At 40.7% G+C, this 23,964-nt stretch overlaps 1 protein-coding gene across 4 annotated transcripts in view; it reads left to right on the top strand.

Moving 5' to 3' along the window:
- The window catches only part of cntn5 (contactin 5), a 303,188-nt gene that overhangs the window by 84,703 nt on the left and 194,521 nt on the right, over positions 1-23,964 (top strand). For 3 of the 4 annotated variants that reach the window (XM_079874344.1, XM_079874343.1, XM_079874345.1), the window contains exon 2: positions 20,161-20,279. The exons of the other annotated variant lie outside the window; for it this stretch is intronic. In XM_079874344.1, coding sequence (XP_079730470.1) covers positions 20,225-20,279 — 55 coding nt within the window. In that variant the 5' untranslated portion in view covers positions 20,161-20,224. The remainder of the gene's footprint in view (positions 1-20,160; positions 20,280-23,964) is intronic. 4 annotated transcript variants of the gene reach the window in all.

Genomic DNA, 23,964 nt, shown 5'->3' with positions numbered 1-23,964 from the left:
AACCTCTGGTTCAACCTTTATTGTAAAGGTTCCACAAAAGTGAAAATAAAACACGCACATTTTGTTTGGAAACAATTATTCTCAGAAAATGTTCTTATTGTATTTTTAACGTGTTTCTATGGAAATGTCATCTATTTTATTAAAAAATCTTAATTTGTAATGTTCAGAAAAAAGACAACTGTCCCTACAGTACCCAATAGGGCTGGATGATTTGGCCAAAAAATATACCAATATTGTGATTTGAACTGTGTGTACTATTATTATTATTATTATTACTACTACTAATAGTAGTTGTAGTAGTAGTAATGTAGTGTTATTATTAACATCTAGTATTGCTGCTTTAATTAATTTAATTTTTAAAAATTAAATAAATAATAAATAATACAATAAAATTTGAAAGATGTTTCTGGCTTCAAATAGAATCTGCCTGTGTATAATATTTTAATTTTCTCATTTCACGCAACATTGCTCAGTTAAACCCTTAGGACTTCAGTTTGGAAGAAGACATTTTCAAATTTCTCCATGAAGGTTTTTTTTTTAATTATTATTATTTTTAAAATATGCTTATGAAAATCGCTGAAAATCACTGCCCACCAAAAATCTAAAATTGCATGAATATTTAAAAAAAAAGATCCTGAAATGATTTGCATTCTCTGCATATTGTACAACACACTAAATGCACCATTCTACACATCCCCAACCCTATGTGAGCTGATTTATTAAAAGTTTTGGCTATTATGTACTTTGGTATAATTTGATTATGCAATCAGCTGCCAAGACTCTAGTACTTTTAGCTCCGTTTAACATATTTTACCATTTAAACTCATTAAATTCCAAGTGAAAATAGCACAGATTTTCCCCTGAATGAAAGATGTCCAGAAGTAAATAGTGTACGAATACGGACAACATAAATAGGCCTGTCTTATTTAACGTCGTAACACACACACACACATATACATATACATATATATATTATACACATTAATGCTGGATTACAATATGATGTATATTGTTTGGAGATGTAAAACTAGGAGCATAATATAATACTTCATAATTATAAAAACAAAACAGATAAATGTATGCTTAAGACACAATGTTTGTGTTCAGGTTCTGTATTCATGAAGATGCTATAAAATATATAGTGTAAAGATAATTATGCCAGTGTTTTACGTTTACAAGTTCACACCTATGACACCTCCTGCCTGAACTTGTCTCTTCTTGCTAATCTGGGAGCTGCGGCTCAGTGCCTGTAATCCAGCATTGGGAATTATAAGCGACCACACAGGGCTCAGAATGCGTCTAATTAAAGCATCAATTCTCTCGTCTGCGCTCATTCCAGAATCCTCTCGAATATCACTGACGGAAATGTTAATGGGCTGGAGAGGTGTGAAGCGCTATATTAAGCGAGCATGTAGCCTGTGATTATAATCAGGGCTCGCCTGTTCCTGATTGACTATCAGCGGGTTCCCATCATCAAGCTACCGAACTCTTCTGCAGTCACGGGAGTTTCGGCGGGGGATCTCCACACACCGGTCGAATGGACACAAAGACAAATATTGAGCAGACAGGAAGTGGTTGCTGTTTGGCTTGTGTTTTTACAGTATATGGATTATTTCTTGGACTCTAGTTGACTTGCTTGAGCTCTTTGGGATGCCAGTTCTTGGAGTCATTTAACTGCCCAACCGAAACTACAGCTTTCTAGACCACTGGTTCTCAACTGGTGGGACGTGCACAGCAGGACAAAAACAACTCCAAATGCAACTATAGAAAATGTAACTCATGCAAAGTTAGGATATCATAATGAAAAGGCTTTTATACATTTTCAAAGTGAGAAGAAAACCTTGTCTTTTGTTGTTGAAATCAAAAGCTGGGTGTAAGACTCTCCAGCACTCAAATGTATCTGCCACTAGGTAAAAGCTTTATATTTAGCCCAGTGTTTGTTGCATGTGTTAAGCTGATAAATCACACTTCTGCTGTTATTTATGCAATGAAAAAGCAAGGATGCAATAAATGATAAAAAAAAGAGATAGGAAAGACATTCATATTGTTACAATATATATATATATATATATATATATATATATATATATATATATATATATATATATATATATATATATATATATATAATTATAAAATATCAAAAATCCCCCCAACAAAAAAAAAAATATATATATTTCAAATATATGCTGTTCTTTCTTTTCTTCGAATACCTCTGATAAAAAGCATTTAAACACATCTTGTAATACTCTACTCTTGCTGTTTGTGAACAATAGAACACATGTTGTGTGAATGCAATGTTGCGAAAGTGTCACAGAGCAAGGCAGCCTATACTCAATGAAGCGTCCTTCCCTATCCATTTGTATCAGCACTGGGGCAGTTTTTTCAGGAGGAGCTTTCTGTTAGTGTTGTGGTTGTCACTCCTGGTCCTGGGGACCCATAGCACTGCACATTCTGTCTGGAAACACTTGATTCAGATCATCAGTTCGATATGAAAGAGCTGCATGAACTGAACTGAGTGTGTCAGATAAGAGTGACATACAAAATATGCATTTCTGTGGATCCTAAGGACCAGGAGCAAAAACCACTGTGTGAGTGTACAGTATCCTGAAGAAAAATTCAACACAGGTAGGTGAATGCAAAGCAAATTCATTTATTTTTTATTTTTTTTTATGGATGATTGGAACATATGGCCCTGTCTCTTCCTGGCTCTGCATCCTGAATTAAGAACGAACAGTAATAATTCCCTACTGGCAGTGTCAGCTCTTGATGTAACAGTATTCCTGCAGGCTGGAATCAGTTTCAGCTTTCTTTTTTTTTCTATTCAGAGATAACTTATTCCTTTCCCAGAGCTTCACACTAGCAGTTATTTTAACACAAATCAGCCACTGCTTGTTTCTAGTTACTTCTTTCCACTCATGACTTCCCGTATGGATAATTTCTTTGGCAAAACGAGATACTGCTGTCCATTTAAGATTATATGGCACGCATACCATTGCAATTACTTTTCTCACCATCCTCCCTCGACTTTCGATTTCTTCTCCTCCTACAGACCTCAAACAAAAGCTTCTCGGAAAATGTAGAACAGTAGATCAGCATTAGTCATTACTGAACGACATCGGAAGCTGAGATTAGGAAGATGTAGACGCCCATGCTGCATGGGCACAGAAGAAGGGCAAAGTTGCACCAGTTGGATAGTTCATTTCTTGGCACAAATGATCTTAGATAACCAGAAAGCAGGCGGTAAACAAATTGTATTTAAAAAAGCCGTGTTTCTCTATCAGTAATGGAGAAGAGTTATAAATGGGTATATATATAGGCACACAGTATTCAAGTACACTTTTTGGCATTTTAAAGTTGTCATGAAATGAAAGTTTACTATTTTTAAATGCATGTTCTACTGTAGATCTTATTTTAAACAATTAATTTGTGCATATGTGTAAAATGTTACTGGATCTTCCGGTGAAAACAGCAGACTTCCCTCTAGTGATGTATGCAGGACTTCTCATTTAATCCGCTTAAAGCTCTGCCTCCACTTTTGAGTGCCACGCCCACATCTCAACATCCAATCAACAATCGATGCATAGTACCAAGTCTCCTCCCTACTTTTTTTTTTCTTTTTAAATAATCCGTCACATTCTAATGTAGGTCTCAATATGGAAGAAAAGATCCGTCGCTACTTGCAATTCATGAGTAGCCTGGATATCCAGACCTAAATCTGAAAGACTAAATCTGGCATCGACTAATGAAAATCGGCCAGCTCGAGGGGCGGCACCCCTGTACATGCAATTGAAAATCTCACTGCACGCAATTGGATAACACTACGACCAATCACAACAAGCCCCATACGCTTAGCTACCAGCGGAGCTAACTGGTAGATTAGACTCTTGCCGTATCCGGTCGGCAAAAGAGCAAAAACGCCCTTCTTGCAAAGGAACGATTCGAGCAGCGTCTTCTGTTCCTGTTTTAGATAAAAAGCTGAGTCTAACTCGTTCATTGTAGCGGCCAAAGCCGTTTCAAACAACTGGTGTTCATCCATAGTCATAATGCAATGTTTACTAATGACTTCGACGTCACAGCGCTGTCGTCTTCTGCTCATCTCGCCTCTGGACCATCTATATCAGATAACCCGATGTGATTGGTGCAGCTCGGATACAAGGGCATATTTAATGAGCATCATTACTCGACGCCAGAGTAAACTCGCTAAGCAAATTCAACTTGTGCTCTCGTGAGAACTCTGGATTTCCAGAGTAATTCATGAGCTGGTTCAGGTATCTTTATCGCAAATTGCATTCAAAAGTTATTGATCAGTTTATTTATTTATATATATTTTTTATTGTTACATTCATCTGCATTTTAAAACTTGAATTAAATAAGCAGTTGTAAATATGATGGTCAATTAGAATTTTTTTTTTTTTTGCTTTTTTAATTTCATTTTAAAAATTAAAGATTAAATTAAATCAAAGCAGACATCTTATGCAAATTAGCACAAATCAATCTTAGTGAATTCCCTCGTTAAAGGGATACTTCAGGATTTAGCATTAAGCTTTGTATTAGTAGAAAACCTGTAGTATTTTCGAATTACCATGCTTTCCACCCTCATATCCCCCTGAGACGAGAGATTTATGTATTTTTTGTCTGGAAAAAATCCTCCGATGACGCAAAAATCGTCATTTTGCGTCATCGGAGGATTTTCTGGCCAGAGGCTAAAGACTACAGCCAGTAGATGGCGTTGTTCCGCATATTTTCAGCCCGCCCATAGAGGGTTGGATCTCACTCACAGAATGTACACAGTATCAGCCGTCTTTCTTTGGAAGCTAAGCTAGCAGGCTCTTGTTCTGTGGAGAAAGCTGAATAGTAGGAGAAAGCTGAGTAAGTAGGGGTTACCATCCTCCTTTTCCCGGACTTGTCCTGCCGTCGAGATCATTCAAAATGTCCGGGATTCAGCTTTTGCGTTCTGCGGTCGCCATTCATTGTTTACATGCACAGCTTTTGTTTCAATCTAACTGAATTCATTCCGATTGGTGAATCTGAATGTAGTGTTTACATGAAAGCTAAACAAGTGATCGGTTGATGTGCGTTTTAACATTGCTAAGAAAATTCCCGCTCCTCCGTGAGAGATGCGAGACCCGGCGCGTCTCAGTAATGACGCCACCGGGCTCGCGCCGTTCTCCCGCGGCCGTCAGCCTCGTCCTGCTCGCCACAGTAAACATAATGAATGAATGGCGACTGTAGAACGCAAAAGCCGAATCCCGGACATTTTGGGCTATCTCTAAATCCCTGGCAAACTCATCACGTAGGCTAGCCTTGTTGTTTGTTTTCAACTGTGCGCCGCTCCCTTACCGGTAGGCGTGGCCTCCTAAGGCAGCGAAGCAAGTGCATTCTGGGAGTTGTTGTCTTTCATCCACATAAGCCAAAAATACATTTTCTGGGTTTTCTCAGTCTAGAAAGCTCCAAATAAAAAAAATTCTTCACATTTCTTCTACTTAAATGACCTATTTTAAATACACATTCATCTTCCCAGAGGTGAAGTACCCCTTTAAGCTCTGGCATTTGGCTTTTTTTTAATTAAAAGAAGCCCTTATCTTGCTTATTGTGTAATTAGAAGTATTTTCAGGAGACATGTGTCGCAGTCTTTAACCCGCCTGGAAACAAAGCCGTCGTGATTCCAAACCCCCTCATGGAAAAAGAAAGCCGTACAGCTGTGAAAACGTGCACTTATCATGATCAACTAAATGCTGGATTTTCAAAAGTATGTGAAGTACGTGAAGTTCACTGCATAGACTCTTTAAAAGACATTTCTTTTACATGGCGTTCTGTTAGAGACATCGACTTTACATTTTCACACACCTGAAAATGACACTGAACAAAACAAACTGTGATTGGTTGCTTTACATCAGACGGTCTCTTGGGTGGTCCTTAGCCAATGAAAGCTTCTATGGAGTCCAGACCTTCTGGTGTCATTCTGAAGGTCTGGCTAAGCAAGACAGAGTTTACTAAGATACCTCCACTTCTAGATTAAATGCATAACAGTATTGTTTCTCTGCAAAGGCCATTTAGTCTCCAGCAGCCTCTCTGTCCTGCTGAGGTCACTGTGGTGGAGTCGTCATGGCCCAAAGCCGCTCTAATCCCCGTCCCCTGGGTGACATTACACTTCATCTGCCTCTTTTAATTAATGAGGAATTTAAAGAGAGCCATCTGATCCTCCTCGTGACAAACGAGCGCTTTTTTTAATTATCTCCACTTTCTTTTGTTTCTGCTCTCATAAAGATAACAGTACTGCCTTTTAAACAATTAGCAAGAGCTGGACACCGTTTTATCTCGCTAGTATTAGGACGGAAATGCACTGTAAGAGAGCATGCACTACATCAGAGATGTTGGCCTTACATTATTATTGTCAACGTTCACTTCAAAGCGAGGTAGTGCAGCTCTCTTAATATCATCCCTCTTGCTACTGCTATTTCATCATCAGTGGAATTACGCCGTCAAAGACATCTTGCGTGTGATCTGAATACTAGTGGTCTCATAGTCAGAGACACTTGGAGTTTTAAATTCAGAACTCTTTTGATTTGATCGTTTTTTGTATGTAATTTTAAGAGTCAATTATGGCCACATATACTGTACATTGGAATGTTTTGGGGTGAAAACCATACATTTTTTTAAAATAAAGGATAATATAAAAAAGATGTATTTTGTTATGTTGCACATCAAAATGTGGGTCAATCCTTACATAATAATATTTACTAAATGTTTTTAACTTATAAATTATTTAGCTTGGAAATCAATATATATAGAATTAGCTGTAACACTTTACTTAAATACTTTATGTATAATGCATTTTAAATGTATTCATAATGTAAGTTATAATGCATTATATATTTTCATATATAATTGTAATTCAAGTTAAAATGCATTGTAATATTTGCAGATTTCATCTGAAATTGATTGTTTGTCTCTAAATGCATCTAAAGGTGTCTTTAATGATAAAGACTAAATGTGTCATTTATTATCATGGATGTACTGCATGTGTTGATTGCTGGAAATGTATTTAAATTAAAAGATGAGATAGATAGATAGATAGATAGATAGATAGATAGATAGATAGATAGATAGATAGATAGATAGATAGATAGATAGATAGATAGATAGATAGATAGATAGATAGATAGATAGATAGATAGATAGATAGATAGACCATGATGAGAAGCACTGTGACACCTTTATTAAAAGATGGAAATACAAGCTGGCATAATTGCCACAGGATGTCTTCCTTTCTGTAAACGTGTGATTTTTCCCCTCAGCATTATGACTGATCTAGGCTGAAATTGGAGTTCTGTTCCTCCTGTTTTTACTTGTTTGTAGGAGGGAGAGAAAGACAGAGAATTTTCTATGAGAGGGCTCACTGCACACAGCCTGATGTGGAGCAGCCAAGTGCAATGAACTTTAGACAGGCCTGACGCAAGCCTACATTACTAAATATACGCAAGAGTACCACTCCCACAGGAGTTTATCTCACACACACACACACAGCATCCTTTCTACTAAAGGAGTCACTCCAATAAACTACTGAATGGAAGCATTTTGTCAAGCATGCAGTGCTATAAAACTTGGGTTTATGGGATATGGGTTTTATTTAAGTTTACAATGCACTATACAGCGCTGCTGCTGCTTATCAAATGAAAGCACATTTTAATTATTAAAAGAATACATGAGCTGCAATGAAAATTCTGTCATCATCTATTCATGCTCATGTCGTTCAAAACCTACATGATTTTCTTCAGTGGAACACAAAGGGAGATGTTTAGCATGTTTGTGCTGCTCTTTTTCATACAATGAAAGTGGATGGTGACCTGGGACTGTCCTGCTCCAAATCAGAATCTTATATCATACTTATGTAAAATTATTCCATCATGTTAATGGTATATTTCACAATATATATATATATATATATATATATATATATATATATATATATATATATATATATATATATATATATATATATATATATATATATATATATATATTTTTTTTTTTTTTTTTATTTTTTTTTTTTTTTTTTTTTTTGCTAGTTTTATATTTTGGCTGGAAGTTAAACACAAAAATAATGTGCATTGCATGCATTTCTTCATATAATGCAGTCCTTTCCTTGACTAATACAGCAACTTTGATTTAACCAATTTCATGAGTTTGGGGCTGACTAACTGTTTGGAAAAATTTTAGGGCATTGACACAATGTGAGTTCATGCTATTTCGAAATAACTGTAATTACGAGATTCTGGCTTGTAAAAAGCATTCATATCCTTATATGACTCATAATTACAACTTGTAAACTCGTAATTTTCTGACTTGTACCACGTGATCGCTGTATAATCTGACCACTGCAGATTCTTTCTGGCATTTAGTGTTGCCATATAAACTCATGATTCTGATTCCAGAGGCATGAACAGCTCCAAATAGAGCATCATGTAATTATAATAAGTAGTTGTAAATATGTAAATATGTTAATTACGACATGGCGTGAACGCAGCAACATTTCATGAATCAATTAAATTCACAGGCTCTTGATTCGATTCAGCTGATTCATTTGGATATCATGTATAGTACATGTACATTTGTTTTAACTCCTTCCCCCGCTAGCATTTTTTTCAAAAAGATAGATTGATCAATTTCACAAAATGTCATGGTCTCCAAAATATGTTACTGTATCAATATCTAAACATGCAATACATCAAAAGAAAGAACAGAGCCTCTGCTTTAAAAAAAAAGAAAAAAGTTTTATTCTAGCTTAATGCATTTTTTTGTCAACACTTGAATTTAAGTTTCTTAAAAAAGCAACATTTTGAGCAAAAAGTTAAGAAAACCGCGTTTTTGTCAAATACGTCTAGATGGGATTCAGAACGATTGATGGAGTAGATCAAGTCTATCAACACCCCTAATGCTTGCACAGTATAGCTCGTCCTGGGTCGACATTTCATTCAGTGACATAGGCAGTTTTGATTTATATGCTGTTTAATGTTGATGATCGTGTTATTTTACATATGCATATGCTTATTATGCTATCGCTTGTTTCTGCTTCTTCTTAACATGTCTTTTGATTAGCAGATTCAGTACTCTTTCAGAAGATGTCATAGCGCCCCCTAGCATATAACAGTGAAAACACGGAAAGCCGGAAATTTCCGTCAATGGCAGGGAAGCGTTTTCTCATAAATGACAGGGCTATGATCAAGTTGACATTCTTGAAACAATTCTTAAAACAAGCTCTCAACTAATGCTGTAAACTATGTAGGAAATGCTGCCAGTGGGAACATTAATATTTTACATTAAGATTACCAACACAAATTAAATTGCTATTTATTTTTATATAATCATCACTCAAATAAAAACAGTTATATACAGCCATTTAAATTACTCATAAGGAAGTTTTATTTACGTATCAACTAAAAACAGCATAGACTAAAAGACTGATTCTTGGGATATAAGAACCGAAATCGGTTCATCAAACTGAAGATTGATTCAAATCAAAAAATCAATATCGTCAACCCAGCCCTACAATTTTTGCACTTCTGGGCTGCGTTTCTCAAAAGCATTGTGAGCTAAGTTGATCATAGAGACCATTGGTGGTAATGGTTCTACTTTGGCTTCAATGCTTTTAGGAAACGCAGCCCTGGTTCGTGCTTAAATGACACTAACAGTATAGTGAGCTGTAATTTCAAAACTGGCAGAAGTTTAGTTTTTTTTTTTAAATCAACAGAAAATGATTAATTGCATGATTCAATATTAAGTCATCATTTCCTGACACTCATCTTCCTTTCCCAAATCTGTGCTGTGTGACTCAATGAGAGAACCAGATTTATGAATTAATCATTCAGAACAGTTTTGTGAATTGGAATTGATTTACTGGAAAGTCTGAATCAAATAACACTATTTAACCTTTGAACACGCCAAATTAATTAGGGTGAAAGGCAAGATTTTCCAGTAGCACCTCACTGCAGTACACGAGATCCAGGGGGTGGAGTTGGATCCAGATCTAAGGGGTGGAGATTGGTAGGTTTAGGGGTGGGTTTAGGGATCAGGGGGTGGAGATGGGTAGGTTTAGGTATAATAAGGTAGGAGGAGTTGGATCTGGATCCAACTCCTCCCCCTGGATTTTGTGTTCTGCAGTGAGGACCATCTCAGATTTTCAGCAATAATGTCTTAACCCTTTCACGCGCAAGTTTAAAATATTCTAACTGACCCCCCAGAGTGAGATTTTTCAAGGTGACCGTTATTTTAGAACTTTCCCCCTTAATGTTTCCATGGTGACGCGTCACGCTTGTCACGTGATACACCGCAGCCACAATAACACTGTATGATAGATGTACCGCTTTTATATTGTTTTTCCTTTTTTATTAAAAATATTCACAACTTGCTTACCATGTCAACAACTACCTGATATTCCGATTCTCAAAGTCGTGTACGGGAGTGTGCTTTGTCGTTTAAAGGGGTGGTTGATTATGATTTCACTTTTCTTTAGTTAGTGTGTAATGTTGCTGTTTGAGCATAAACAACTTCTGCAAAGTCACGACGCTCAAAGTTCAAAGCAAAGGGAGATATTTTCTTTTAAAGAAATTGCTTTTTAAAGACTACAACAAACGGCTGGTAGAAGCTCCGCCCTCTGTGCTGGGAGCAGCAGCTCATTTGCATTTAAAGGAACAGACACAAAACATGCATTTTTGCTCAGTGACAATTTTAACATGCAATATAAAAATACATGTGGGGTATTTTGAGCTAAAACTTCACATACATACTCTGGGGACATCAGAGACTTATTTTACATCTTGTGAAAAGGGCATTATACCACCCCTTTAAAAACCTTTATAAATAATCTTGATCTTAATCTATAACGTTAGATGGGTGCTACCATGTTTGTTTGCACCGCAGTTCAGAGAGTCCTGAAAATCGTATTTACAGTGTGAAAATTCATGAATTTCTCCCGAAATACATGTAAGAAAGTGGTCGGTGAACTGGGAGAAGAATAGAGTAAACTTTATAGTACTTAAACTATGTGTATCTGATATGAATAACACACGTCGGCAAATTATATTTGAATAGATTGTTATTGCTGCTTCCATAGACATCAGTGTGTATTTTACAAACTCCAAATGTATTGTTTTACTAGTGCTTGTTATTGCTGCTTCCATAGACATCAGTGTGTATTTTACAAACTCCAAATGTATTGTTTTACTAGTGCTTATGTGTATTTAAAAGTCAGAAACCTAAATTAATCATTATGTGTTTGAAAACACTGCAAATAGTTGTGATATATGACAGTGCTGAGCGCGTCCATCACTAAAAGCACAGTTTGAATCTGGCAGTTATGTCACGTCACTGTTCATTCTAAATAACATATGCGGGACCGTACTCTCAGGGACACAGAAATAAGAATCCCATATATGGGACCGTACCACTCAAAAGGTTAAAGGGCACCTATTATGCAAAATTATGTTTGAACATAAATGTGTGTTGGCAGTGTGTACACAACCACCCTATAATGATAAAAATCCACCCAGTGCTTTTTTTTTTTTTTTTATCCCCATAAACCATAAGCACTGTCTCAGAACAACCCGTTCTCAGATTCGGGGCAATGTGACGTACTTTTGCACAAGCCCCTCCCACAACTGTTTACGGACACTGCTGTATTAGCATAGACCCGCTCTGAGTGAGTCCAACATTGGAAAAATGTGTGTACTGTATACATGAAATCCAAACGAATTGGAACTGATTTGAATCAAGAGCTTGTGAATCGAATTGATTTATGAAATCTGTCGCTGCGTTCACGCAACTACATCACGTGACAAAACTGTGCACATGCTCGGAATCGGAATGACATGAGTGTGAGTAAATGATGACAGAGATTTCTTTTCTTTTATTTCTTCTTTTTTTTTTTGCACTGAACTATTCATGTAATGTGTAGTGTGACCTTGTCAAAGGAAAAATCAAAACAATGAAAAACAGTTTCACATAGAGAAATAGCTGACAAATCGAAAGCACGCCATGTGGTGGCTTCCAAAAGGTTGGGCATATGGACACATTTTTTACAGGCACTCCTGCAGAACGGTCTCATTGATATTGTTTTTGATTGGCAGGCCACGGCGCCATGAATATAAATAATGAGAATTGTTGGTTTACGCTACTCAGTCTCGGTCAGTCTGCACGTGTATGTGTGTGCGTGTGCACTGAGGTGAGGCGCAGGCAGGTGTTATTAGTAATGGATGGATAGAGGACTGAGAGAGAGACTGTGAGAGCTGGTCCTGTCTTTCCTCAGGCTCTCCACAGGACTCCATTAATTGCATCCAGTCTCAAAAATTAATATTTGTTGTTGTTGTTTTTCTAATGCCAAAAGGTTATTAAATAAACCTGCTGTAGCATGTGTGTGTTTGTTGTGATATGGGCAGCTGCTCGACCTTAAGATGTCTGACCGTACATGTGTGTGTGTGTGTGTGTTTTGGTGTGGTTGGAGGACGGTGTGTCTGTTTTTCAAGCATCTGGCTGCTCTATCTTGCCTAAAGCAACATTCTCATCTGTGCTTTGATCATGGAGACTAATGCATACTCGTACACCGCCACCGCCACATCTCTCTCTCTCTCTCTCTCTCTCTCTCTCTCTCTCTCTCTCTCTCTCTCTCTCTCTCTCTCTCTTTCTCTCTCTGTGTGTGCTCAAATGTGAGTGTTGATTAAAGAGGAGGAGTGTAAATCTCCAGTTTTCACTTTATTAGAAAAGTACTGTGGCACTTCCATGGTTGAGCTGGGGTCAGAGTGAACTGATATGGCATTTGGATATAAAAGTATCATAGTAATATTTCTATGGCACTTAATATATTTGTCAGCTTATATGGAGTTTTGATGCTGATAGTATTTTTGATCATCCATCAAAATGTAATGATCGCAATTAAGTCATGCAGAAAATTGCAGAAATTAAATGGACATGAACATTTTATCACAATATTTACTTAAAATTCACTAAAACAAATGGAAACAGATGTTCAAAATACACTGTGAAATCTAATTAGTTAGACTTACTTAAAAAAGCATGAAAACGATTGCATTAAAAAACTAAGTGAAATAGGAATAGTATGTTGTAGTGGTGGAACGGATCACAAAATTCACGATTCGGATCATTTACGTTTTTTTGAGCCACGGATCGGATTTTTTTTTTTCCGGATCAGCAAGAAATATATAAATAAATATATGATGGGGGGGGGGGGGTGTAACTTTGCTTTTCATTTATTACTTAAAGCTCACTTGAAGTTCTTAGATACTACATCAAAAACTACTAGCCTAACTGATCATTTTAAATTTTAAAAACAAGTTAACAGAAATAAAATAAGAACAAATACACAGATTACAAGCAAAGATGAATATTAAATAACAAAATTACAAAGTCTAACAGTAGTATTATAAATGTAGACGGGGAGGCCCAGCCTGCCGCCATACAAATATCTTGCAAGGCAATCCCACTTGACCAGGCCCACGATGAAGCCATGCCTCTCGTGGAGTGCGCTCTGACACCCAACGGGCATTGCATGCCCCTGGAAGTGTACGCCAGCGTGATAGCGTCAACTGTCTGTCTGAAGACAGAAGAGCGAGACACAAAAGCTCTTAATGCCCTGACTGGGCAAAGGAAGCTCTCGTCTCCTTCCTCGTCAGAGACCGGTAGGCCTGACAGGGAAATGACCTGTGCCCTAAACGGTGTATTGAGGGATTTCGGAACATAACCGTGCTTAGGTTTGAGTATAACTCTTGAGTCATTAGGCCCAAACTCCATGCACGTCGCGCTCACTGAGAGCGCGTGTAAGTCCCCTATGCACTTCACAGAAGCGAGAGCCAGAAGAAACACCGTCTTGAAAGACAGGTGTTTAAGATCAATCGACTGCAAAGGCTCAAATGGGTGACCTTTCATGGTTTCTAGCACCGTAGAGAGGTCCCAAACAGGGACTGAGGGAGGTCTGGGAGGTTTCAGCCTCTTAGCTCCTCTAAGGAAGCGGATGACTAAATCGTTCCTTCCTATTGACTGACCAAGCGTTGTTCTTGAGAACGCTGCTATAGCCGCCACATAAACTTTGAGCGTGGAAGGGGTCCTGCCCTTATCCAACAGCTCCTGTAGGAAGGAAAGAACCTCCGTCACCCCACAGTCTGGGGGTGACACACCACGAGCTGTGCACCAGCCAGAAAACACCGACCATTTCGAGGAGTAGAGACGTCGCGTAGACGGAGCTCTGGCCTGCGTGATCGTGTTTAATACCCCTTTAGGGAGGTCAGCGGGTACCCGTTGATGGCCCAAACATGAAGGGACCACAGCTCTGGGTGAGGATGCCAAATTGAGCCGTTGGCCTGAGTTGGTCTCTCCTCACTGGCACTGGCCATGGGGCAGTGCTCGCTAGCTGCATCACAACTGGGAACCAAGGTTGTTTTTTCCAGAACGGCGTTACGAGTAGCACTGAGCATCCTTCTTCCCTGATCCGCTCTATCACCTGAGGCAGGAGAGAGACGGGGGGAAAAGCATAGAGCGGGCGGTGGGGCCATACATGAGCCAGTGCGTCCCTGCTATTGGAGAAAAATTCCAGACAGTGAGCGTTTTCTTGAGACGCGAACAGGTCTACTTCCGCTCTGCCGAATTTCTTCCACAGCAGTTGGACTGTCTGTGGGTGTAGAGACCACTCGCCTGTCGGAACATGGTTCCTGGACAGTCTGTCTGGTCCTATGTTTAGGAGCCCTGGCACGTGCGCTGCTCTCAGCGAGAGCAGGTTTTGCTGAGCCCACACCAGGAGGCGTTTTGTTAGCCTGTACAGGTTCCAGGACCTGAGGCCGCCCTGGCGATTTATGTAGGACACCACAGACATGTTGTCCGAGCGGACCAAGACGTGGTGTCCCTTTATTTGGGGACAAAAGTGCGTCAGCGCATTGTCTACTGCCAGCATTTCGAGGCAGTTTATGTGCAGAAGCTTCTCCCGTTCTGACCATTGGCCGAGGAACGGTCTGCCCTCGAGCAGCGTCCGTGGACACCACCCTCACTCTCGAGGAAGTCCCCAGGCTTACATCTGATTGGTACCAGTCGTTTGCCTTCCAAGGTTTCAGAGCTGTGATGCATTTCTGATTGACCTTGAGATGAAGCTTACCAGAGACCCACGTGGCGTGGTACGCGTGCTTTCAGCAAGAACTGCAGTGGGCGCATGCGGAGCAAGCCCAGCTGAAGTACTGATGATGCTGAGGCCATAAGACCTAGCATCCTCTGAAATTTCTTGAGCGAGACAGAAGCGCAGCAGCGGAAAGAGTTTGCTGCGTGCTGAATGTCCAGCGTGCGCTGCGGTGATAGACGTGCTATCATGGAGAGCGAGTCCAGTTCTGTGCCCAGAAAAGATATTATCTGCCTGGGGGACAGAGAACTCTTCTCCCAGTTCACTCTGAGGCCGAGATTCTCGAGGTGATCGAGTAAAATGGTCCTGTGCTCTACGAGCTCAGAGTGAGATTGCGCTAGAATCAGCCAATCGGCCAAATAGTTCAACACTCGCATGCCCTGAAGTCTGAGGGGTGCGAGCGCTGCGTCCATGCACTTCGTGAATGTACGGCGTGCTAGGGACAAGCCGAATGGCAGGACTGTGTACTGATATGCCTGGCCCTCGAAGGCGAATCTCAAAAATCGCCTGTGACGTGACGCTATCTGTATTTGAAAATACGCGTCTTTCAGATCTATTGACACAAACCAATCTCCTCGGCGAACCTGCGCGAGGATTTTTCTGGTCGTGAGCATCCTGAACTGTCGCTTCGCAAGCACCTTGTTCAGTTGCCTTAGATCTAGTATGGGTCTGAGACCCCCGTCTTTTTTCGGTACCAGGAAGTATCTGCTGTATAACCCCCCTTCGCTCTGAGCTTGAGATAAAGGCTCTATGGCCCCTTTGCTCAACAGTTTCAGAATTTCGGCTCGAAGTAGATGTGCTACTTCTGCTTCCACCGTGGTTTCGACGTGCGCCGCATAGCGCGAGGGCGAGGGCGTCGGCGAAACTGCAGCGAATAGCCTCTTTTTATAATGTCTAGCACCCATTTCGAAACCCCTGGTAGCTCTGCCCATGCATCTGCACGGATAGCTAGGGGTTGAATGCGAAGGGCGCTTCGTTCGATCAGCGACGGAGGGGCTTCGGTGTGCTGTAACATAAGCGCCGCGCTTATGACATTTGAGGCAGGGGGCGCGCTGATAACAGCGGGCAGATTGCCCGCGCTCGACTCCTCTACGGTAGTCAACCGAGAGGGGGAGGGCTGGGCGAGTCCCGTAGGAACTGTCATGTCTATGTGTGGATGTGGGCGCTGGATAGCGGGCACATTTACAACACTGAGAGCATTGCTCGCCTGAGCAGAGCAGTGCATGCTGGTTTCGTTTTTACGTAAAACCTGAGACATGCGGGACGTAGTGTTTGTGGGCACTGGGTAGTGGGCACGTTTACTACGTTTAATGCGCAATCGATCTGAGTCGATTTCATGTGCGCGAGCCCTGTGTGAAGGGCTGTGCTTGTGTGTAGGAATGGGCACTGGGCAGTGGGCATTTTGTCTACACATATAACACCATCGGCCGTGGCCGGGACACCAGAAAATACACTCTTTTTGGGATTTATCTGGGTAGCCGTGAAAACGGCATTTGTGTGCAGGCAAGCGGGCAGTGGAACCGGCTTGTTTACTGCGAAATACACTGGACCAGTCACATTCCCTGGAACTGGACGAGCGATGAGCTTTGGTGGAAGTCCGGCCGCAGCGGGACTTGAACACCGTCGTTTCCCTAGCCGTGCTAGGACGACTTCGGGGCCTCGGGCTTCACCACAATCCTAGGCCGCGGACCACGCGGGGCGGGGCGGCGGCTGGATGAGCGAGAGCGCGGTTTCGCGCTTCGGGCCTGTCGCCGCTGTGAAGTGGCGGCGGTGTGCGGAGGCTGAGGCTGTGAGCTCTGAGCAGACGGTTTCGCACGGCCTGCTGCAGAACTGGAGCGCTTCGGTAGGAAGTGCTTCATGGCCTGAGACGCTTTCTGTACCTCAGCGAATCTTTCCGCAAAGTACTTGACGGAAGATCCAAAGAGGCCAGCAGGAGAAAGCGGAGCTCAGACTCGGACATCTCGGAGAGCGTTAGCCACAGATGTCTCTCAGTCACGGTGAGAGAGGCCATGCTCCGTCCTATGGCCTGTGCAGCGGACTTAGTAGCGTGGAGAGCGAGGTCCGTAGCACTTCTTAAGTCCGGCAAGCAGATTGCATCTGGTCCTTTCTCGTCCAGTTTTCGGAGGAGATCGGCCTGGAAAATCTGCAATGTGGCCATGGTGTGCAGCGCTGACACGGCCTGCCCGGCGGCGGAGAAAGCGCTGCGGAGCAGGGTTGACGTCGTGCGGCAAGCTTTCGAGGGTAGCGTCATCTTAGCGCGCCGTCCAGCGGAGGGCAGCATAAGTGGGCAGCTATCGCCTCTTCGACCGGCGGCAGCGAATGGTATCCTCTGTTCTTGGCATCGTCAACAGCGGAGAATGCCAGAGAAACAGAAGAGCGCGTTCTGGCAGAATAGGGGGCGTTCCAAGACTTAGCGACTTCTTCGTGTAACTCAGGAAGAAAGGGCGCTGGCTTGGACGCAGGCGAAGCGCGTTCCCCGGGCAGAAAATAGCCATCCAGTGCTGAGTGTGGCTCTGCATGAGCCGCAGGAAGGCATCTTAAAAAAGACGCAAGCTCTTTTAGAGAGTATGTGTCGCAGCGGCGAACACACACACAGCACAGAGAATAAAAGGATATCAGCGCCGGATAGCGCAGCAGGAAGGCGATGAAGGTGGCGCGGCCAGCGACTTCACGACTCGTCCCGCTGAAAAGTTTCTTCAGACGGCGCGGCTTTTCTCTGGATCCAGCGATGTGAATGCTTCGCTGAAGGATGAAAAAATCAGATATGTGTCGATTGTGAGCTGTATTTATAGGCCTAAGCCACGCCTGTTTCGGCGGAACGTGACGCAGAGGGCGCAAAGCGCGCCCATTGGGTCTGACGTCACGCCAGGCCTCGCTCGATAGGCTCACGCAGTTGCCAGCAGACCAGCCAATAGGCGCGCGAGCTGTCTTGCCTATGTCTGTATGCTGCCGCAACGCGCTTTACATTATTGCAAAATTAAGGATAATTTTTGGCTTCAATATCTCGTGGAAAAAGGATTTTCCCCTAGCGTAAGATACTCTTACGAGAGACCTCTTGTAAGAGAACCATACGTCATAGCAGTGTGAGGATGACAGCGCCAGCCTAACAGTCTGATGCCAGAAGTGGGCGGGGTAAAAGCATTTAAGGGGTGGAGATGGGTAGGTTTAGGGGTGGGTTTAGGGATCAGGGGGTGGAGATGGGTAGGTTTAGGGGTGGGTTTAGGGGCCAGGGGGTGGAGATGGGTAGGTTTAGGTATGGTCAGAGCCGTTAAACATGTTTTTCAACGGCTCTGGCCTGGGTATGGTATAAGGTGGATATGTATGGTATGCGGTTCCGGCATTAGACTGTTAGGCTGGCGCTGTCGTCCTCACACTGCTATGACATATGGTTCTGCGGTTCTGCAGTCAGACCTATCTCACAACAGTAGGAATATTAGGTGTGTGCTGTCACTTTAAGACCGACTGCACGGACCGGAAAAAAACTGACAAACAACCGGTTTCTTTCTGAACTTTTCACTTATGACAAAATCGAGAGAATACTTACCGAGACGGGTATTTAGACATCATTTTGTGTTTATGTGTCCGTTCAAGGTCAAGGAAACACGAAAGAGGAATCAATTCAGTGTTCGAGCACTGTCTGAAACGTGCCTATCTCTCTCTCTGTGCACGCGCACAGATAATGCGTGAGTCATGATTTTCGCCTCTTTTTCTGCCTTTAAAATGGTTTGTATGTGCAAATTGGCAAGACAAAACACGTCCAAATTATAAGCGTTCACTCTATGATGGTTAAATTTAGCAGTTAATCCACGAATCTCATGAGTGCCGAACCGTGTGTCCTGCTCCGTACGGATCACGGATAAGCTGCGATCCATTCCACCCCTAGTATGTTGTGCTGATTGATGCTTATTTAATATTACTTAGTTCACTTACATGATAGTTGTAGTAACTATGAATAACTGTAGAGAGTACTTTATAATTTACTTTTGATTTACTCTCGACTTAGTATAGCTACCATTGTTGTTACCATTGTTATGTTTTGCATACTGAATGTTGAAGTCTGTGACTCAAGCATGGTCAGCTGCAAGATATTGTCACAAATATAGCAGGATGATATCAACCCAATTAAAAGTTTAACATGGTGTTTATGTGTTAGCAATACAATTTTAAAAGATCATTATTCAACATGATAAATAGGCTAGTTAATGCTTTTGTTAGAAGTTAGGCCACCTTTTAAAAGAAAACTATTTATTAATTATCTTCCTTTGAAACCAATAACTGGGATTTCTTGTTGCATCGCTGCATCAATAGGAAGAGAATTACAATAATATAAATTAAGTTCCAAGTACCTAACCAAAGGGAACACCAATCACTATAATGGTGAGCTCAAACAAAAACATTTTAGGAAAATCAACATTAATTTATGTAGTCATCTTATGTGATGTTTACAATTCAACTTTCAAGAAGACTTGAAATAAGTGAATGCAACTAGAGAAAGATAACAGCAGAAGTGGAGGAAATGAGTGTATTAATTTGTTTTAAATGAGTCTATTAAAAATTGACCCGCCTCAAATAATTAATCTTAACTTGGGTTTTCTGAGTAAACAAGGTATAGTTTGTCATAAGTATAGATTACTAGATTTTTACAATAAAGAGGCTCACATAAGATGACTACATAAATTAATGTTGATTTTTGCTGTGATATTGTGATATCTGTTTTTGTGAAATTTAACTTTACAGTGTACTGAGAACTCTCTGTGGTGTATTTTAATACCATGGCATTTTAGTGAGGGTTCTGTTTGTTATTGCTGTGTTTCAGCTGGGTTTTCTCCAGAGCCGATACCTGATACTTCATGAACCATCAGGTTGAGCTCTCAGGACTGATTTATAGAACAGCAGCAATTTCAGTTAAACTAACTTACCTCTTTCTTTCACTCTTACTCACACATTCACTTTGTTCCTCTCTGTTGTCCTCTTGTTTTTCATAGGCACTGCTTTAATGAAGAAACAGACCTACTAACAATCTCACTGAAGGGACCCTCCAGAACAAGTATGGGGTCACCATGGAAACCACTTCTCCTGCTGTCAGTTATCAGTGGCCTAGCAGGTATGAGAGTGGCGGTGCGATTATATCAAGATAAGAAACTGCCTTTTCTGAAAACAGCCTCCTCTTGCCTGTCTCTCTTTCTCTCAGCAACATTGACAAGAGCTGCCGTGAAACACTTTCTGGTATTTTTTTGTTATTCAGGGCTTGTTAGTGTTTGACTGCCTTCGTATTCACATTATCTGCAGCTCTCATAATGCCGTTGAGGTACTGTCTTGAACTGTTAGCATGGTAATGGCTTGGTTAAGTAAACATCAGATAGCATAATTGATGTCTAAAATGTAGTCTTGAATGTGTAATGTTGTGCATCTTTATCAGATAGAGGAGCCCTGGGTGTCCAATTATTGAACAGATGTTTTCACAATACCAAGCTACGGCAAACAAGCTTGGTTGAGAGCTGAAATATTCCTATTAGCATGCTCATGTTTCACATGCCGTCGTTTGAAGGGCCGCTTTGTAGCGGTAAAATGATAAAAGGAATTCTAAAGAGCAGAAAGTAGAATAACAATAATAAAAGTTGTGTGGCTACCAAGCGGCGACCTCCCTGTCTCTCTCTTGAAACCAACACAGAAGTGAATTAAACGGCAATTCATCAACTGGCCGCTTGAGGCTGGCTGCAAAAGTGAGTCAAATCTGCATCTCCCCCATGTTGAAATGCCCAACTTTACAGCAGAAAAAAAACATGTTTACAGCCTGGAGCAAAAAATGGCTTTGGTCTATACAGCTAATGTTTCCCTTCATGACAACTGTGAGGGGAGTGATTTTTTTTTATAACTCATCCGTTTAAATTATATTAAGCCTTAAATTTCTGCATAATTAAGGGTGTGTCCACTTTTGAGTGACAGGTGGATTCCCGCTGCTGTGGTCATTAGTCATCATTAGCCGTTTGTCTGCTGTCTGTTAGCCGTCACGTTACCTCAGCTCATTGTCTGACTGTAAAAATAAATAAATTCAGGAGTGACGCACTGCCAAGATGGCGATGGTCGGCTACGCCCACTTTTGGCTTCAAAAACGGTCTTCAGAAACCTACGGGTGACGTCACGGACACTACGTCCATATTTTTTTTACAGTATATGGTGGCTACCCAAGCAATATTGTTGTCTAATTAAACTTGTTAAATGATTGACTTATTTATTGCTAAACGACTTTATACTTGTTACACTCTTTAATTCTGTTCCACTAATCAGGGGTGCGTTTCCCGAAAGCATCGTTAGCCAACTATGGTCGCAAGTTTCGTCGTTATCAGCATAGTTCAACGAGTCAGTGTTTCCTGAAACCATCGTTCCAACGAACATTCGCAAACAGCATCGCAAAGTTGTGTGGTTGCAACTTTCCAGTAATACTGATTAGAGAACCGAGACATTTCACCGTTGGAGTCACTCTGCTTGTCTGTGTTTGCTATACAGATCAACATGGTGGGGCAAAACATAACAGAATACCTAGTTTTTTAGTATATTGTGTCTGAAATATCAATTACTTAGATTTGTCATGAAATGGAAGCTTTGATAGTCTTTTCTTCCCTATTGTGGCGGTTATCTTAAGTAAACAGCTTCTCGAACAAGAAAAAAAATGTAGGTCTTGAATTTGTCCATCGGGAATATATTGGATCGTTGAATTGTTGTGGTTTGCTATTGGTCCATCTCATGTGAGTGAAAATCAGAGGAGAAGAGATGTCGCTGCAAGAGGGAGGGGAAATATATATACTGTATAAAATGAGCTTTGGAAGCATGTAAGTTATTTCAGTATCGAAAAATTTATATTTTGGACAACATTACATTTATTTATTATTTCAGATGCCTTTTTAAAAGACTACAATTGAAAAATGTATAGGCTATATTACATATAAAATTCAACCCGCCATAGCGTCTAGTAGAAGTGACTACATTCACACGCCACTGCTGAATATATATATACCATAAATTGGGTGATACCATAGGGAAGCCTATAAAAAGGACGTGCAAACATTATAACAAAGATTTTCAGACCCGGTACAGGGTTTGTGGAGTTTATCAGGTGATACATTTCATTATAAATGTATTTAAGATAAACTTTTAAACCTCATTAAACAATTTAAAGATTTCTTAAAACAGACTATTTAATGAATGCCTTTGCGCACAGTGCTTTATGAAAGGCTGGACCTCAGTTCAAAGGTGTATTTTTTTTTTCTTTTTTCTTTCTTTTTTCTTTTTTGCAGTGCAGTGCAGTTGAACATCTGAAATAATCATCACTATTATATAATAATACATGTTCATTTAAAACTGAAAGTGTTTGTGGAGCCTTGTCACACAGTTTATATCACACAAACCCACACAACATCTGAGCAAAGAACAAATTGCACAAACACACACACACACACACACATGAAATCCCACAGATTTTCTTCATGTCATTTAATTAGTGTTGCACATTTCAAAAAAGTCATTCATGATATAGAACAGCATTTATTTTATTATTTTTTTATTTCAAATAATAAATAATTGTTCTCATGCTTGAGCAAATATTATAGCCTCACAGTCTACTACCCACATAGGTAACTGCCTTCTAGGCAACATACTAACTGAATTGGATCCTCATAAGTGATCGATTCGGAACACTCTACATACAGTAGGCCCTGATCACACCTAACGCATTTTTGAGGTTTCGCACTCTCCGGCCATCCAAGCAACTGTAGCTTTCATCACTAAAACGGAAGGCCCGCCTCTCCATTCATTCGATTGGACAGTGGAAAAAAACGCGATGACGTCGGGTGCTTTTTCCGCTCGGAACGCTCACTGCCATAGGAAACCAATTAAAAAAAAGGCGCCTCTCACTGCAAAAAACACGTCAGGTGTGATTGGGGCCATAGGCAGCAACTCCACAATGTGGAGTCATTAGTTTAGCAACATGTCAACTGTCAAAATCTGCTATCAGTCAGTTCCCCCATGAGCTTTACATGAGGAACACAATGTGTGGAAAAATACACTGACAGTAGATTTCGTCACCCTAATGTTAAAATTTTTGCTAAGCTAATGACTTGATATAAGAGATGTTCTTATTGAGGAGATACCAACCTCTGGTTGTGTTGTAAGAATGTACAGGGATACTTACAGTACTGTGCAAAAGTCGTAGGCATGTTAATACCCCCCCCCCCCCCCCCCCCCCCAAAAAAAAAAATATTGATCTACAGTTTTACGCTTATTGAAAGCTCCCCCTAGGGTAGGGGCTCAGTCAGGTATAAATATACTGAGTCATGAGCTCACTGATATGGCTGCTAATTTAACATAAAATTAAATGAATATACATGGCACCACTTTCCAGCTGACCTGAACACTTGTGGCAGTAAAACGGGAACAGCTTGTATTTAATTTCATACCATACCATACTGCAAACTAATACATTTTTATGCTTAGATCACATAATGTATTGTCCCAGATATATGGCTTTTCTGATGTAGTAAACTTGCTCGGTAGCTCACCTGATACGGCATTGCACTTATGATCACGGGTACAAGTCCCATAAAACATGATAAAAGAGTTTTGAGACTTATGGAAGCATGACAAAATGGCATGGTTGTTTCAGCAAATTTATTTTAATCTCACGTTTACCATTGTTAACAGTTTTGGTTAGGTTTAGGGCAGGGTTTACAGAGGTGGTACAATATTTCAAACAAGATAGGGCATTAACCCTTTATCACCACTGACATGACATT

Source organism: Squalius cephalus, assembly GCF_949319135.1.
Source record: "Squalius cephalus genome assembly, chromosome: 6".
NCBI classification, from domain to species: domain Eukaryota; kingdom Metazoa; phylum Chordata; class Actinopteri; order Cypriniformes; family Leuciscidae; genus Squalius; species Squalius cephalus.
The sequence above is the reverse complement of the archived record's forward strand: the minus strand, read 5'-3'. Positions and strand labels throughout refer to the sequence as shown.